The sequence below is a fragment of the Vicia villosa genome, linkage group LG7 (genome assembly GCF_029867415.1).
Source record: "Vicia villosa cultivar HV-30 ecotype Madison, WI linkage group LG7, Vvil1.0, whole genome shotgun sequence".
Lineage (NCBI taxonomy): Eukaryota > Viridiplantae > Streptophyta > Magnoliopsida > Fabales > Fabaceae > Vicia > Vicia villosa.
The window spans coordinates 102,240,205-102,256,985 of NC_081186.1; the positions used below are offsets into that span (position 1 = coordinate 102,240,205).

Genomic DNA, 16,781 nt, shown 5'->3' on the forward strand with positions numbered 1-16,781 from the left:
TTTATGTATTATTATCGTTGTAATCTTCACCCGATTAAATAAAGCGAATTGTTGTTGTTTTTCATTTTATTCTGTCCAGACATATTTTCGGAGGTTCATTTCCGAATTCTCCAAGGGGGGTGCGTTCGGAGATGAACTTCCGAAACACCACATTTTCTGAAAATGTAACTTTATTTCGGAGATGCATCTCCGAAACCAATATTTTATATTAAAAAAAACACGTTTTCGGAAGTTCATTTCCGAAAACACCTTTTTTTCAAAAAAAAGTACCGTTTCGAAAATGAACTTCCGAAACAAGGAGTAATATTGTAAATTCACCAGGGGTGGGCAAGAAGGTTAGGAGGTGGGTGAAGAAAAAACCTTATTTTTTTATATTCTACTCAACTAACGCCATCTTTATCATAAATATGAACCAAATAATCGTGCATTGAACATTCTATTTTCTTGGATATAGTATTCTACTATTATATATAGCACGAGACAATCATCCAAAATAAAAAAATTCGAACATATATTTTCTCATATTCTTAATCAGTGAATAAAAAAATATATTATATCATTTTCTAAACTAACTTTGTGATCCCAAACCACTATAAATAGCAAGCAACCCTAAGGTTACAAAACACACACAAAGCTTTTCTCTTATCTATAAACACGTTTGTTTGAGAAGCATCAAACTAAAAGATGACTTCATTGGTGAAAGATATCCATGGAGGAGGTGGCCAAATCCTGAAGGGAACTGTGGTGTTGATGCAAAAGAATGTGTCAAACTTCAATCCTGTCTCTGCAGCTAAAAGTTTTAGCCCTCTCATTGGAAATGTCATCTGTGCCAGTACTGGTGATGATAGCGATGAGTGTATAGTTGATACCACCACTACCTTCTTGAGCAGTTCATTAGCTCTCAAGTTGATTAGTGCTACCAGGGCTGATGGTAATATCTTCCTAATTTCATTATATACACTATCATGCATGCAAACAGACACATCTTTACTTTGATGATAACTTCTTTTTATATATATATATATATATATATATATATATAAAGTGATTATTTGACACCGGTGTCAAATATTAAGTTTTGACACAAAATCTTATCTGTTCCGTTTATTATTATTAATCTAGAGGCAAAGTTGATAAAAAAAATATTATTACTGTTGAAAATTTAAAAATAGTCTTATAAAGAAATAAAAAAAAATTCAAAAATGATCTTATATCTTTTATGGACATGGATAGCATTATTGTCAATTTTTTAAATATTTGTAATTAAAATTAAAATAATTAATATAAGTCAAACAACAACGATAATAACATGTAGGTAAAGATAATTAATATGGATAAAAAAATAAAAAAAATATAAAAATTGACAATTAAAATCTGTAAACATTATATATGTATTTGTGGATGAAAATATTAGTATTCAATGTTTTAAAACTTAGATCGATAAACCGATCAAATTGGTCCAATTGTAAACTGTTCAGCTAGGTGGGCTAGTTTAAATACAAAATCAAATTTTCCATTAAATTGAAGAAAATTGATGTGATCTGATTTAATAAGAGATGCAGGACTTGTTTCATTTGATTTTGTGAAATATCTTTAATTTTTTAAATTTAAAAATAATAAAACTTGTTTAGTAGTTTTGTTTCACAAAACTATCTTTTTAAAACTATTCAATAAAGTTTTACAAATTTAAAATCTAAAATAGATTTTGGATTTCGATTTTTAGTTTTAACTTTTGAAATTAAAAGCCAGAAAAAATGGATCACTTTTTATTAATAGCAAACTTATAATATTGTGATAAATTTTAAAACAATTTTTTTAGAAAATTACCAAATATGTATATTTTTAAAATTTTTTAATACTATTTTTTAAAATTAATTAATAAAATGATTTTTAAAAACTAAAAAAACTAAAACTTATTCGAACAAACCTTTATTTACCAAATAAAAGTTAAATAGATAAATTAACATAAGTAAAAATAGAATTACAAACCACAGTATATGAAATCTTTTACGAATTTAGCAATGAATCTGCTTTATTTGTTGTAATTATAATTGATTTATAATTTCTTTTGTCGGGTTTATTTCGAGTCTCAATGTAAATAAGTTGGAGAACCCTTTATTCTCCCTTATATAATATCTTACTTAAAAAAAAACAAAAACTACAACCCCACATTAAGTATTTAAAAAGAAGAAGTTGATTCAAAACTAAATATATGAATTATCTATTTCATATAATATATAATTATCAGATTTTTATAAAGCCACAATTTATCTTTAACCATACTATTTCTATTTTAAATGTAATTTATACTATTTTAAAATTTAAATTATAAACAAATAAAAAATAACATATATTATATCATCTGCTAAATCTTTTTTATTTACACAAATAATAAACACACAAAAAATAATATCTATTATATCATCTGCTAAATCTTTTTTATTTACACAAATTATAAACACACAAAAAAATAACATGAATTTGAGTTGTAAAGAAATTAAAATTTGAAAATTAATTCATGAGTGAAATTGAAAATATAATTTTTGACTTTTTTTATAGGAAATGGAAAGGGAAAAGTGGGAAAGAAAACTTTTTTGAAAGGTCCTCTCACCTCCATACCAACATTAAAAGAAAAACAATTTGCTTTTAGTATTCATTTTGAATGGGACCATAACATGGGAATTCCGGGAGCTTTTTATATTGAAAATTTTACGCATGATGAAGTTTTCCTTGTGAGTTTGACACTTGAAGATGTTTCAAACCATGGAACCATAAACTTTGTTTGCAACTCGTGGGTTTACAATGCTCAAAAGTACAAAAGTGAACGCATCTTCTTTGCCAATAAGGTAAATAGATAAAGTCTATTCTAACAAGTAGCTTATTAAATAAATATTCTCTTTTCCGAAGTTTGACACCATGGTTAAAACTATCTAGACATATCTTCCAAGTGAAACTCCATCTCCATTAGTGCACTACATACAAGAAGAATTGAAGACTTTAAGAGGAGATGGAAGTGGAGAGCGCAAGGAATGGGATAGAATCTACGATTATGATGTCTACAACGATTTGGGTCAGCCTGATAGACATGCTACTTTGGCTCGTCCAGTTCTTGGGGGATCAACCACACTGCCTTACCCTCGAAGAGGAAGAACCGGGAGAGAACTGATAGGAAGTTTTCCTATCAAAACTAAGAATTAGGGTTTCTACACTAAAAAGAGAAGAACATTAAAATTGACCAAATAAAATAAAGGAAAATAAAAGACTTTTTCATTTGATTCATCATACCTAATGTCTCAATGAGACTACAATATATAATACTATTAATGGATAATAAACTTAAAGGCCTAAATACTAATAAAAGCCCAATTCAACAACATTTAAAATAAAATACAACTAACATAATTATAATACTAATTAAAATATCTAATTGCACCTCCTATCATTACTCACCCCTTAAAGAACAACCTTGTCCTCAAGGTTGTAGACAAAACAATTTCATTCCAAGCCAAGACAAGGAACTGGAGCAGCACCAAAAGCAAATGAATAGCACATACAATACCACAACATGCCACCAAAAAGAAGATATATTGCTCCAATTTCATAATAAGTTGCAGCAAAGACTTGTAGACCCATAGTTACTGTCATGTCTAATAGGCTACCCTGTAGAAGCACTTTCTTTCCAAGTTTATCCATATTGAAACAACTTAATTCAAACAAATTGCATGTTGAAACATAATTATTTTTCATCTTAGATGGTACACCAAAGCTTTCAAAGACAGCTGAAGAGAAATAGAAAACAACATTTAAGTCAGAGAGTTGCTGCAAAGAAAAAATTCCTATTCCCATGAACATCACTTTGGCATGGCAGGCAAACAATAACCCAAGGAGTTTTGTTACACCAGTCTCATCATCTTTGTCAGACTTTGATTGTTTGCCCCTTCCAGGTTTAACAGCAAAGATATTCTTTTTTCTGTCAATAATTTTCATGGCACCATTTGACAGCCATTCTCCAATGTCACTTGTATGAAGCCAATCATCAACCATAACAACTGGTGGATTGAAAGCGTGCTTGCGGAATCTCCCCTGTTGTATGTGACTATTGGAAGCTGCAATTTCAAGTCGAATAAAATTCACTTTCAACTTTAACAAATGTTGTGTTTTTCCCTCAACGAAAATAGCAAAGGTAGAAGGAAAAATTACAATGTTGATTGTCTTCTTTAAACGAGAATAAGGAGGTTTTGGCGGAATTACTAACTCGACATTGTCGTGAAAATATCCACTATTGGAACCATCCGCTAGCCGCCTTACCGGGTCGAGATTCATGAAATTCCTAGGAACGATACCCTTTATGTGCTCTCTGACATATAGGGATAAATCAAAAACAATGTTAACTTCGAACGCTGATTTCACAACATCAACATTATTGACTAGGAGTTTCAAATCGACGTTGGATGGGGTTAAGACCGGAACGACGTTTTGAGAAGCTCTTAACAAATCATCTAAACAAAACTTTCTAGTCACATTCTCAACGAACACCAATCTCCATTGTAATGATACACCCAAAGCTGAAACGGAAACCGAACCCGAGACCAAACAAGAACCTGAATTACTCACACCACCATCACCAGCACCATTTTCAACATCAACACTCTTGGCATGTACTACATTTTCAGAATCACTTTTTGATCTTTGTCTATTTTGTTCCAGAGACAGTGTATCCAAATGAGAGAGCTTGTTGAAACTAGAAAAAAATTCACAGCTGAAATTATTATAAGTTACTTCTTTTCGATGTCCAAAACAATAGAGGAATATCATCCATGTAAGGGAACCACTGAGCTTCAAATAACCAATATCAGTCATAATGAAAAACAAGCGAGAGTAGTGAACCATGGTACAAATCTCAAGCAGAAGTGGTGTAACATAAAATATGGAATCCATAGCCAAATGAGAAGGGACAAGAGTGATTAGCATGTAATTGACCAAACCTGTTTGAGGTACAGAACATTGATGCTGGTCCAATTGAAAAAACAACAGTATCATATTTATGTAGTCTTGACACAATGTGCTATGAGGAACAACTCGTTCCGACTTGTGTGGGCTATTCAGAAAATCAATTTTTGTAGTCGCAAGTGGTCCTGGATCGTAGGTCATGGAGATGATACGTAACATCGCTTTGGCGAAGAAACTGATGCGCAACCCCTCTTTGGCGAAGCATCTGGCAGTGTCTCGTTCCAACATTTCATCAAACAGATGGTGAGTTTGTTCAAGTCGCAGCAGCAAGGCTAGTACCGTGATTGAATCAAGTGGCTCTGGAAGTGGAGATGACCCTGATTGAATCGATTCAGCACCATCATATCCATCAAGCACCGAAGCCCGACTTCCAATGACAACAGTGAAAACCTCAAAATCATCCTTAAGAGCTTCTTTCCTTGCCTGTTCAGCCTGATGGCCAACTAAAATATCTTTCTTTTCACGCTTTTTCAACTCTTTTTCCGCAATAGGCACCTCAAGTGGTTTCACATCAGGTCTATGCTTTTGCTCTAACTCCTCTTCAAATTTATCATCAGACCGTGATCGGGTTGCATCCCGAGATTTTAGTGTCGTCTTTGAAAAGCTTTGATCTGGAGGTTTTGGTGGAACTGAAAAATCTTCATCATCCCGAAACGCAATTACCTTGAAGGGAGCTTTGGCCATGAACATTGATGAAGAATCAAAGGCTGATGTGAGTTGAGTTGTGTGATCGAAACTTGATGGTTTCTCCGGTGGTGAGTTCTCTTCCAGGGACTCTATTTCTTCATCCTCTTTTGTCATCAGATTTGTTTGCGACACTTGATTTGTGTACAAATACGATGCTTCTTCTACATCCTTCTCAACAAGTTCTGAAATTGGATATAAAGACTCCGTAACACTTTCCTCCACCAAGGATGATAACTCTTGGACCAATTCCTCTTCCTCATCAGAAATCGGTAAAATCTCTCTCCATTCAGATTTAAAATGCCAAAGAAACACACTAGTGAAAGTATCCCAACAAGATGGTGGATGAAGTTGAGACCTCCAAAGCCACCATCGAAGAGCATGACCTCGAAATGATGTGATAGCTTTTACCACTTTTAATGTTTCCCTTGTTCCTTGCTCTTTGAAAAATTTCTCAACACAAAGAATCCACCAGTAGGCATCTTCTTCTTCTTCTCCATAGAACACTGGAAGTGCCATATAATTGGGGAGAATGAGATCGAAATGAAAGCACCAATTGATAGGAAGTTTTCCTATCAAAACTAAGAATTAGGGTTTCTACACTAAAAAGAGAAGAACATTAAAATTGACCAAATAAAATAAAGGAAAATAAAAGACTTTTTCATTTGATTCATCATACCTAATGTCTCAATGAGACTACAATATATAATACTATTAATGGATAATAAACTTAAAGGCCTAAATACTAATAAAAGCCCAATTCAACAACATTTAAAATAAAATACAACTAACATAATTATAATACTAATTAAAATATCTAATTGCACCTCCTATCAAGAACCCACCCAAAAAGGTTATGCTTCACAAATATGTCTGTTTTCTATTTTTTGTTGTCATATTTATTTTAACATATATTTTTGTTGATCCAAAAGCCTACTCTAAGTATTATTCTAAAGATTTTAGTATTGTTACTAAAAACATATTTTTTATTATATATATGAACAGATCCAAAAACTGAGAGTCGGAGTGACTATTTTTACATTCCAAGAGATGAATTGCTTGGCCATGTGGAATCGTCCGACTTTCTTGTTGATGTCTTCAAAAGATTATCTCAAAATGCCAAATCTCAATTATTATCTCTAAAACGTTTAGGCATGTTTAAAAATGATCAATCCGAGTTTAACACCTTTCAAGATGTGCTCTCGCTTTTCTATGGTGAATCAAATAAATCTCCACTACCAAAAGTGATCGAAGGTATATGAGTAAAAAATTCATAATCCTAGCAATATATTTAATCATATACAATATCTTATAAACAAAGCTCATGGATCTTTCGAAAATTTCTGAATATGAATAGTGGATCATTCGGCGTGGATGACTGATGAGGAATTTGCAAGGGAGATGATTGCTGGTGTGAATCCAAATGTCATCACAAAACTTTTGGTAATTAAATTTAATAGCTAAATATTTCAAAGTAAGTGCAAAAGAAATTTAAAAAAAAAAAAAAAAAAAGAAAACTATCAAACCCACTTTTCATGCTAGATTTATAATTGGTAACTAACCTTACTGCTTACTATATATTAAATGTAGGAGTTTCCACCAAAGAGCAAGGTTGATAGCCAACTCTATGGTGATAATACCACCACAATAACCAAAGAACACTTGGAGCCAAACATGGATGGGGTCAACGTAGAACAAGCTATCCAAAACAACAGATTATACATACTTGATCACCATGATCCACTATTTCCATATTTGAGGAAATTAAGTGCAACTGGGGCAAAGGCCTATGCTTCAAGGACCATTCTTTTCTTGCAAAATGATGGAACTTTGAAGCCATTAGCCATTGAACTAAGTACACCGCATCCTGAAGGTGATAGTTTTGGTCCTGTAAGTAATGTTTACTTGCCCGCAACTGAAGGTGTTGAAGCTTCAATTTGGCTCCTTGCCAAGGCATACGTTGTTGTAAACGACTCATGTTATCACCAACTTATCAGCCATTGGTATGAATTTCAGTAATCATTTTTATAATATCAAGTACTATAATTGATCTGTCTACGAGTAATTTCTTATCTACATGTGTGACAGGTTGAACACTCATGCTGTTGTTGAGCCATTCATCATAGCAACAAACAGGCAACTTAGTGTGGTTCATCCTATTCATAAACTTTTACTTCCACACTATCGTAACACAATGAACATAAATGCTGGTGCACGGAAAATTTTGATCAGTGCGGGAGGTATTATAGAGTCAGCATACTTGTTGGGAAATTATACTATGGAAATGTCTGCTGCTGTTTACAAAGATTGGGTTTTCACTGACCAAGGACTACCTAATGATCTAATCAAAAGGTAACCCTACCAAAAATTATATCTCATTTTTTAGATATATTGTTTGCGCGTTAATGTTATCTTTCTTGTATGTTATCTAGAGGAGTGGCAGTTGAGGATCCATCTGCTCCATATGGTGTTCGCCTTCTGATAGAGGACTACCCTTATGCTTCTGATGGACTAGAGATATGGGCTGCTATTAAGTCATGGGTTGAAGAATATGTGAATTTCTATTACAAGTCAGATGCAACTATTGCACATGATTCTGAACTCCAAGCTTTCTGGAAAGAACTTGTAGAAGTAGGTCACGGTGATTTGAAGAATGCTACATGGTGGTTTAAGATGCAAACTCGTAATGAGTTGATTGAAGCATGCACTATCCTCATATGGATTGCTTCAACACTTCACGCATCTGTTAATTTTGGACAATATCCTTACGGAGGATACATTGTTAACCGACCAACTAAAAGCAGAAGATTCATGCCTGAGAAAGGATCTCCTGAGTATGACGAGCTTGCTAAGGACTACGAGAAAGTGTATTTGAGTACAATCACACCAAAGAATGGTGCCCTTTTGAACATGACCATGCTGGAGTTACTGTCAACACATGTTTCTGATGAGCAGTACCTTGGACATAGAATTGAAGGTGATATTTGGACTTTTGATTCACAGCCAATAGAGGCCTACAAGAAGTTTGGAACAAAGTTGGCTGAAATTGAGAGAAAGCTCATTGAAAGAAACAATGATGAGTCATTGAGAAATCGATACGGGCCTGTGAAGATGCCATACACTATACTTTATCCTTCCAATGAAGCAGGATTGACTTTTAGAGGCATTCCTAATAGTATCTCCATCTAAAAATTGTCAAGGTTGTTGTGTTGTTTCTTTGAATAATCGATGAGAAGGAATCCAATTCCCTCACCCTCTTCGTATTTATGCGTGTTTGTTTGATTTCTATGGTCATGTTATTATGTATGTTTGTTTGATTGTTGTAACATATTTCATCAATAAAAACTAATATGTGTGTACCGTATAGTGTGATGGATTTTACTATATCAATTGCAAACTTTATATTTTAAGAAAATGAACTATGAACATTTGTACAAAGCAATCAGGAAGAGAAATAAAATATATTTCTAGATTTCAAAAATCAAAAAGTCGTAAAAGAAATTAATCCGCAACAACTCCCAGGAACTCTACATTGGACCATAAGACCGTGAGCTCCTTGATCCCCATCGGACCTGCTCCAGCAAACACATAGAATCAAAAATAAATCTTCTGATGAAGCCTCTGGAACACAAAACATAAAAGAAATTAGAATAGTTTACCATGATGGAATGCGAACATCAAGGACATGGAGAGTATGATCATCTTGTGATTTTCTTCAACCCAGGAGCATCGAGAACTAGTAACACGATGTAGTTCGAGGAGCAAAATCGTAATCGAAGAGTCTCCAATAGGGGCATTTTGGATATTAGAACACCGCCGGAGCACCGCCGTTTTTGCAAACTGTCAACCATATAGATGAATCACCGTCAAGCATGTGGATGAATCACGTCTAAAATTTAAGTGCAGAGGAAGGAAGATCACGACGATGATATCGTGTAGAAGAAAGGTAGAAGAAGATATATGAAAGAGAATATCTTACCACACCCTGGATATCTCACACACCATGTGAATTGTCTAAAATGTCCTCCAGCTTCCGAAGATATACCTCCGGAAGACCAATTTTTTTGTTTAATGTTGTTTTGTTCTGTAAATATACATACAGAAGTTTCTATAGATGCAAGAGTGGAACATTGGGTCATTCCGTAGATGCACCTACGGAAGAAACCTGTTTTTTCAAATGTAAGTTACTTCCATAAATGCATCTACGGAAGGTTCTAATATTTTTTTTCTTTCTTTTTCTTGTTATAACTACCTAGTAACTAACTCGATTTTTTTAAATCACAATGCAGACATTATGACCGATCATCCAGACATAGTTGTACATGGGAAGAATGCATCCGTGCGGCGTGAACGAATGTGTGTAGTATCACAGGTGACAGATGGAGCTGCCGTTTCAGCTCATGTTCCTGCTACACCCGTTCCAGCCAGGCCTTCTCAGTCTGTTTCAGTCGAGGGGCCTTCTCCATCCGTTCTAGTTGAGAGGCCTTTTCCATCTATTACTACATCACGGAGGCCTCACGATGATGCTGAGGGTTCCTCACAGATGCCCTCCGCCCGCAGACGTTGACGAGGTAGTTCTTCTACTTCTGTGTCGGTACCAATGACAGACGATGCAGGATCTTCGGTGCCATCTGCTGAGTTGCACGAGGATGATCTGGTGCTGGAGCCTGCACGGTCGGCTTCCAGACGATCCATAACGGGATGCTGATGGCATTTGCAGAGAGGTGGCATCCAAAGACCTCATCCTTTCATCTTTCTCACGGTGAGATTACCATCACTTTGGACAATATTTCATGCCTCTTACATCTACCTATCAGGGATATCCTCCTTAGTCACGCTAGGCTGACGAAGGAGGAAGCGATGGAGATGTTGATTGAGGAGCTGGGGTTGATCATGCTGACGCACTTAAGGAGGTGGACAGGACCCGCATGGCGCACGTGAGGTTCACACCTTGCAGCGGATATATGATGCGGAGCTTCTTGCGGCACATCAGATTGTTGGTGACGAGGCAAAGGCGGATATGCACAAAGAGTGGGTGCTGAGATATTACTTACTATATTTGATAGGTACTCAGCTCTTTGTGGACACGAGCTCGACGTACATAGACGTCGTTTACCTGACGTACTTATCGGATATCGCACGTGTCCATGAGTTCAACTGGGGAGCGGCTACACTAGCATATACCTACCACAGACTCGAAGAGGGATGCCTATGGAAGGCAAGGACTGTGGCTGGCAGTTGTACCCTCTTAGTTGTAACAACCTTATATCCTTCTAAATTTTCTCAAAGTTTATTATATATTTGTGATAATATGTTTGATCACCGTGTTTTTTTTTCCAGGGTTGGATACTACAGCACTTCCCTAATATTATTGGCTGGGGTGAGGTGTCGGGTTACATTGAGGACATGCCGCGTGCCAGAGCCTTCGCCCCCCCTTAGAGGAAACTAGGTGTCGGATCCTTACAGGCGCTGTCTTGATCGCATGACTGCGGAGGACGTCCAGTTCGACTGCTACGTTGATCACCGTGAGACGGTTCCATTTGATGAGATCATACTATATTCTGGATGGTTGGCTGCCAATTCAACCATCATTGTTATTTATCTTCCGGAGCGCGTCATGCGTCAGTTCAACTACCAACAGATGGTACTTCGCCACCCTTCTGACTCCGCTCCTATCGCCATGACCCGTCATCAGCTAGATGAGGTCTTTGCAAACTGGGAGCACCACATGGTCCTACCGAGGCTCGGGCGACCACATCAGAGAGGGACTGGAGCTACGTCGACGGGTACATCACCTGGTACTACAAAGTGTCGCACCCATAGATGCTTTCCACCGCACGTGGTTCACCGCCCAGACCAGCCCACAGGGAGATTTTGCGGACTCATCAGTCTCAGATGGACCACACTCAGGATGTTCTTCATCGGTGTTGTGAGATTGTCGACATGGCACGGGCAGGCATTGTCGATGTTTCCTGAGGAGTCTGCTGGTTTGCGTCTAGTGGAGGGTATCATTAGGGTGGCAGAGGAGGCATTTTTGTACCATGGAAACCGTTCCAGGACAGGTGGGCACTCAAAGGTAGATGTAGAATAGCCAGCAGATGGCGCAGTGAACAACATCATATATAGAAATTAAGATATCTCTCAAAAGATTAGAAATACTCAAGATTAGCTTCCACCTCCACTTAGCCAAAAGAGTGAAGTTGATCAAACAGGGATCTCTAAACCCCAAGCCACATTTACTCTTAGGCTTACAAACATCATCCCATTTAACTCAAGAGATCTTAGAGTCTCCCTTAACACAACCTAAAAGAAACCTTCTTTAAATTTGAACTATTTTCCTCCAAACTATTACAAACATTTTTTTAAATAAGACTTATATTGATTCCCTACTTATTGATCAAAGGGGGTGTTATAAATTACGATTATAAATTTTTATTAAGGAATAACTTCTATATTAATTCTCTACTTATTACACATGTCTTATAAATAAGAAATAACACAATACACTCTATTGATTAATATTATTTTGTTTATTTTTATAACATTATAGTTGCTTAGAACCGATAATGTTACAACTTCGATGGCGCTTTAAAGCATTATTGTAACACTATTGCATGCACAAAAAACGTTATCAAGTTCTTTTCTAATATATAGTGCTTTGAGACAAAGAAAAATCGAATATACTAAACTGATATCAAGTTTGGAGAACCATAGTTTTGACCGTTCCCCTACAAACTCCGTCCGTGAAGTAATAAAATGACATAAAAATTTCATTTCAATTACAGAATCTTTTAGCTTTTGTATAGCACAAACTAAACTCCAAAAGTAGTAATATTGAACGTGCTTCAATCGAAATAATGCATATAGTTAATTAGTGTGAAAACGTGATTAACAATAGGGCAAACAGAATAACACCAAAATTGTCACATATAACAATCAAAATAATCTTGAAAATATTATCATGTTATATTTTTGGATCATATAGGTATTATTATTTAATACACCACGAGATAATCACCCAAAATATGAAATATTTGTTAATTATTTAATCAAAAAATTATTTTATCTTGTGAATTGTGATCCAAAATTACTATAAATAGTAAGTACCTTCCATGGTAACAAGACACAAACTTTTCTTTCATTTGCTAAATATAGTATAAACACATTTGTTTGAGAAGCAAAGTTAACTAGTTAAGATGACTACATCACTGAAAGGAATTGTGGTGTTGGTGCAAAAGAATTCGTTTCACTTTAACCCTCACGCAGCAGCTCAAAGCTTTGGCGGTTTCATAGAAACTGTTATCGATGGTCCTGATGACATCGATGACTCTGCACTTGATACCGCCGAATCTTTCTTAGGATTGTCCGTGGCTCTCAGATTGATCAGTGCTACAAGGGCTGACGGTATTTACTTTCTTATTTCAGTATATACACTAATGAACAATTTTAAATTCTTTTTTATATATAAAATTTTTATGTAATGGTGACTAGTTTAAGTTTTGACATTTTGATAGGAAATGGGCAGGGAATAGTTGGAAAACAAACATTTTTGGAAGGTGTTCTCACTTCCATACCAACATTGGAAGACAAACAAGCTGCTTATAGTATTCATTTTGAATGGGACCATAACATGGGAGTTCCAGGAGCTTTTTATATTGAGAATTTTAAGCAAGATGAATTCTTCCTTGTGAGCTTGACACTTGAAGATGTTCCAAAACATGGAACCTTAAACTTTGTTTGCAACTCATGGATTTACAGTGTCACAAAGTACGAAACTAACAGAATATTCTTTACCAACAAGGTAAGATATAAACTCTACTTGTCTCTCAAAATTATTGTAGCATTAGTATGTAGCTTTTTAATTTATTAATCATGTTTTCCAAATATTTGACATATAACTGGTTAAAATTATATAGACATACCTTCCAAATGAAATACCCTATCCGTTAGTGTATTATGTACATGAAGAATTGAAAGCTTTAAGAGGATATGGAACTGGAGAGCGCAAGGTATGGGAAAGAATATATGATTATGATGTCTACAATGATTTGGGTGAGCCGGACAAAGATGCTTCCTGGGCTCGTCCAATTCTTGGGGGACCAGGATCCTTGCCTTACCCTCGAAGGGGAAGAACGGGAAGGAAAGCAACCGAAACAGGTTAGGCTCCAAATATTTATTCTACTTATGATACTAAAGATTTTAGTATTGTTGCTAAAGATCATACTTTTGTTATTATATATATGAGCAGATCCAAAGAGTGAGAGTCGAACTGACTATTTCTACATACCTAGAGATGAATTACTTGGCCACGTGGAATCGTCAGACTTTCTTGTTGACATATTCAAATTAGTATCTCGAAATACCATACCTGAGATAAGATCTCTGGATCTACCCGAGTTTAACACCTTTGAAGACGTGCTCTCTCTTTTCTATGGTGAATCAAGTAAATTTTCGATGCCAAAAGTTATTCAAGGTATATTAGTCACAAATTCATAGTCCTAGAAATATATTTTATTATATACAGAATCATATAAACAAAACTCATGGACTTTTTTTGTAAACTTCTTACTATGTGCAGTGGATCATTCTGCATGGATGACTGATGAGGAATTCGCAAGAGAGATGATTGCTGGCGTAAATCCAATGGTCATCAGAAAAATTTCGGTAATAACTCGTAAAAGTTAAATATTTTAAATCAAGTAAATCCAATGTTCTCTTTCATGGTATATTTATAATTGGTAATTAACCTTGTTGCTTATATATATTTAATGTAGGAGTTTCCACCAGAGAGCAAGGTAGATAGGCAACTCTTTGGTGATAATACCACCACAATAACCAAAGAACACTTGGAGCCAAACATGGATGGGGTCAATGTGGAACAAGCTATACAAAACAATAGATTGTATATACTTGATCATTACGATTCAATATTTCCATTTTTGAGGAAAATAAATGAAACTGGGGCCAAGGCATATGCTTCCAGGACCATTCTTTTTTTGCAAGACGATGGAACTTTGAAGCCATTGGCCATTGAACTAAGTCTACCACATCCTAAAGGTGATATTTTTGGTTCTGTTAGTAATGTTTACTTGCCAGCAAGTGAAGGTGTCGAAGCTTCAATTTGGCTCCTTGCCAAAGCTTACGTTGTTGTAAATGACGCATGTTATCACCAACTTATCAGCCATTGGTATGAATTTCATTCATCATTTTTATACATTCAAGTACTATAGTTGATCTGTCTATGAGTAATTCAATATCTACATGTGTTACAGGTTGAACACTCATGCTGTTGTTGAGCCATTCATCATAGCAACTAACAGACATCTTAGTGTGGTTCATCCTATTCAAAAATTATTACTTCCACACTACCGTAACACGATGAACATAAATGCCAGTGCACGAGATACTTTGATCAGTGCAGGGGGCATTATAGAGTCAACATACTTGTTGGGAAGGTATACTATGGAAATGTCTGCTGTTGTCTACAAAGATTGGGTTTTCACTGAAGCAGGACTACCTAGTGATCTAATCAAAAGGTAAACTTGCAAATACTACAACTTGGTTTAGTCTATTTTAATAAAAAACAAAGTGATCTCAAAAAAAGCTATCTTCCTTGCTTGTTGTCATCCAGAGGAGTAGCTGTTGAGGATCCGTCTTCTCCACACGGTCTTCGCCTTCTGATAAAGGACTACCCTTATGCTTCTGATGGACTAGAGATATGGGGTGCTATTAAGTCATGGGTTGAAGAATATGTGAATTTCTACTACAAGTCAGATGAAACTGTTGTACATGATTCCCAACTCCATGCATTTTGGAAAGAACTTGTAGAAGTGGGTCATGGTGACTTGAAGCATGCAACATGGTGGTTTAAAATGCACACTCGTGCAGAATTGATTGAAGCTTGTACCATCCTCATATGGATTGCTTCATCACTTCATGCATCGGTTAACTTTGGACAATACCCTTACGGAGGATACATTGTTAACCGACCAACTAAAAGCCGAAGATTCATGCCTGAGGAAGGATCTCCTGAATATGATGAACTTGCTAAGGACTACGAGAAGGTGTATTTGAGTACAATCACACCACAGGCTGAAACCATTTGGAACATGACCGTTATTGAGGTATTGTCAACGCATGTTATTGATGAGCAATACCTCGGACAGAGAATCGAAGGTGATCTTTGGACTTCTGATTCACAGCCAATAGAGGCCTACAAGAGGTTTGGAACAAAGTTGGCTGAAATTGAGAAAAAACTCATTGAAAAGAACAATGATAAGTCATTGAGAAACCGATATGGGCCGGTGAAGATGCCATACACTATACTTTATCCTACCAGTGAACCAGGATTGACCTTTAGAGGCATTCCTAACAGTGTCTCCATCTAAAAAGTGTCATGGTTGTTGTATCGTTGCTATGAATAATCGGTGAGAAGGAATTCAGCTCCCTCACCCCCTGTGTATGATGATGTTTTTATGTATGTTTATTTGATTCCCTAATGTATTTCAACAATAAAAGCTACTATGTTTATGTTTGTACCTTGTTATGTGATGGACTTTCTATATCAAGTGCAAACTTTATAATTTGTTAAAATAAATTATGAACATCGAGGTTTGTACAAAGCTTCAAATATGAAATATGGCATCACAAAATAGTGATTTCACTTGCAGCCAATTACCAATTGTGTTATTAATATTTATACTACATTTTAAGAATCATACATCAACCAATAAGACAAAAAAATTATTGGATATTTAAGATGAAAGTGCTATAAAGAATTTTTTATGAAGACATGCAGAAGAAAAAACCTGAGAAGTTGAGATGGGACGATCTGGATACCAATGTTCAGGTTTGAAGTTGCAACATTCATCTCTTATATCATGTGCCAACCATAATTTATCTATTCCATCTTCAATTCCTTGCAATTTAACTCTCCAAGCCCCAAATCCAAACCCTAACCTAATTTCCCCCAATTTTACTATGTGCACTTTTAATATGTCAAATCCAATTTGTATAATGATTTTAGAAACTTTTTTTTTATAAATATGTATCATTGTAGAATGTTTAATTAGTAAGGAACATAACCG

At 35.5% G+C, this 16,781-nt stretch overlaps 3 protein-coding genes across 3 annotated transcripts; 2 read left to right on the forward strand and 1 right to left on the reverse strand.

The window, feature by feature from the left end:
- Positions 1-645: 645 nt before the first annotated feature.
- Positions 646-8,883, forward strand: LOC131616244 (linoleate 9S-lipoxygenase-like). The gene is made up of 9 exons (XM_058887519.1): positions 646-931; positions 2,560-2,846; positions 2,935-3,172; positions 4,233-4,235; positions 6,700-6,948; positions 7,052-7,137; positions 7,285-7,697; positions 7,783-8,046; positions 8,127-8,883. Exons 1-9 carry the CDS (start codon positions 685-687, stop codon positions 8,881-8,883), a joined length of 2,544 nt encoding a protein of 847 aa, XP_058743502.1. The 5' UTR covers positions 646-684.
- A 200-nt stretch (positions 8,884-9,083) lies between these two features.
- LOC131616243 (uncharacterized) lies at positions 9,084-16,763 on the reverse strand. Its single transcript, XM_058887518.1, has 3 exons — positions 16,503-16,763; positions 9,354-9,534; positions 9,084-9,266 (listed from the first exon to the last, which is right to left on the reverse strand). The coding sequence occupies exons 1-3, from the start codon at positions 16,746-16,748 to the stop codon at positions 9,196-9,198; spliced, it is 498 nt and encodes a 165-aa protein (XP_058743501.1). The 5' UTR covers positions 16,749-16,763; the 3' UTR covers positions 9,084-9,195.
- Positions 12,809-16,300, forward strand: LOC131616242 (linoleate 9S-lipoxygenase-like). Its single transcript, XM_058887517.1, has 8 exons — positions 12,809-13,098; positions 13,209-13,495; positions 13,611-13,851; positions 13,943-14,167; positions 14,273-14,358; positions 14,469-14,881; positions 14,967-15,230; positions 15,326-16,300. The coding sequence occupies exons 1-8, from the start codon at positions 12,891-12,893 to the stop codon at positions 16,080-16,082; spliced, it is 2,481 nt and encodes an 826-aa protein (XP_058743500.1). The 5' UTR covers positions 12,809-12,890; the 3' UTR covers positions 16,083-16,300.
- Positions 16,764-16,781: the final 18 nt, after the last annotated feature.

Coding starts and splice junctions, on each gene's coding strand:
- LOC131616242 (XM_058887517.1), top strand. CDS start 12,891: ATGACTACATCACTGAAAGGAATTGTGGTGTTGGTGCAAAAGAATTCG. Junction 13,496..13,610: donor GAATATTCTTTACCAACAAG/GTAAGATATAAA, acceptor AAAATTATATAG/ACATACCTTCCAAATGAAAT. Junction 14,359..14,468: donor TGGTCATCAGAAAAATTTCG/GTAATAACTCGT, acceptor TATTTAATGTAG/GAGTTTCCACCAGAGAGCAA.
- LOC131616244 (XM_058887519.1), top strand. CDS start 685: ATGACTTCATTGGTGAAAGATATCCATGGAGGAGGTGGCCAAATCCTG. Junction 932..2,559: donor TAGTGCTACCAGGGCTGATG/GTAATATCTTCC, acceptor CTTTTTTTATAG/GAAATGGAAAGGGAAAAGTG. Junction 6,949..7,051: donor ACTACCAAAAGTGATCGAAG/GTATATGAGTAA, acceptor GAATATGAATAG/TGGATCATTCGGCGTGGATG.
- LOC131616243 (XM_058887518.1), bottom strand. CDS start 16,748: ATGATACATATTTATAAAAAAAAAGTTTCTAAAATCATTATACAAATT. Junction 9,535..16,502: donor GTCCCATCTCAACTTCTCAG/GTTTTTTCTTCT, acceptor TATGGTTGACAG/TTTGCAAAAACGGCGGTGCT. Junction 9,267..9,353: donor GATGTTCGCATTCCATCATG/GTAAACTATTCT, acceptor TTGCTGGAGCAG/GTCCGATGGGGATCAAGGAG.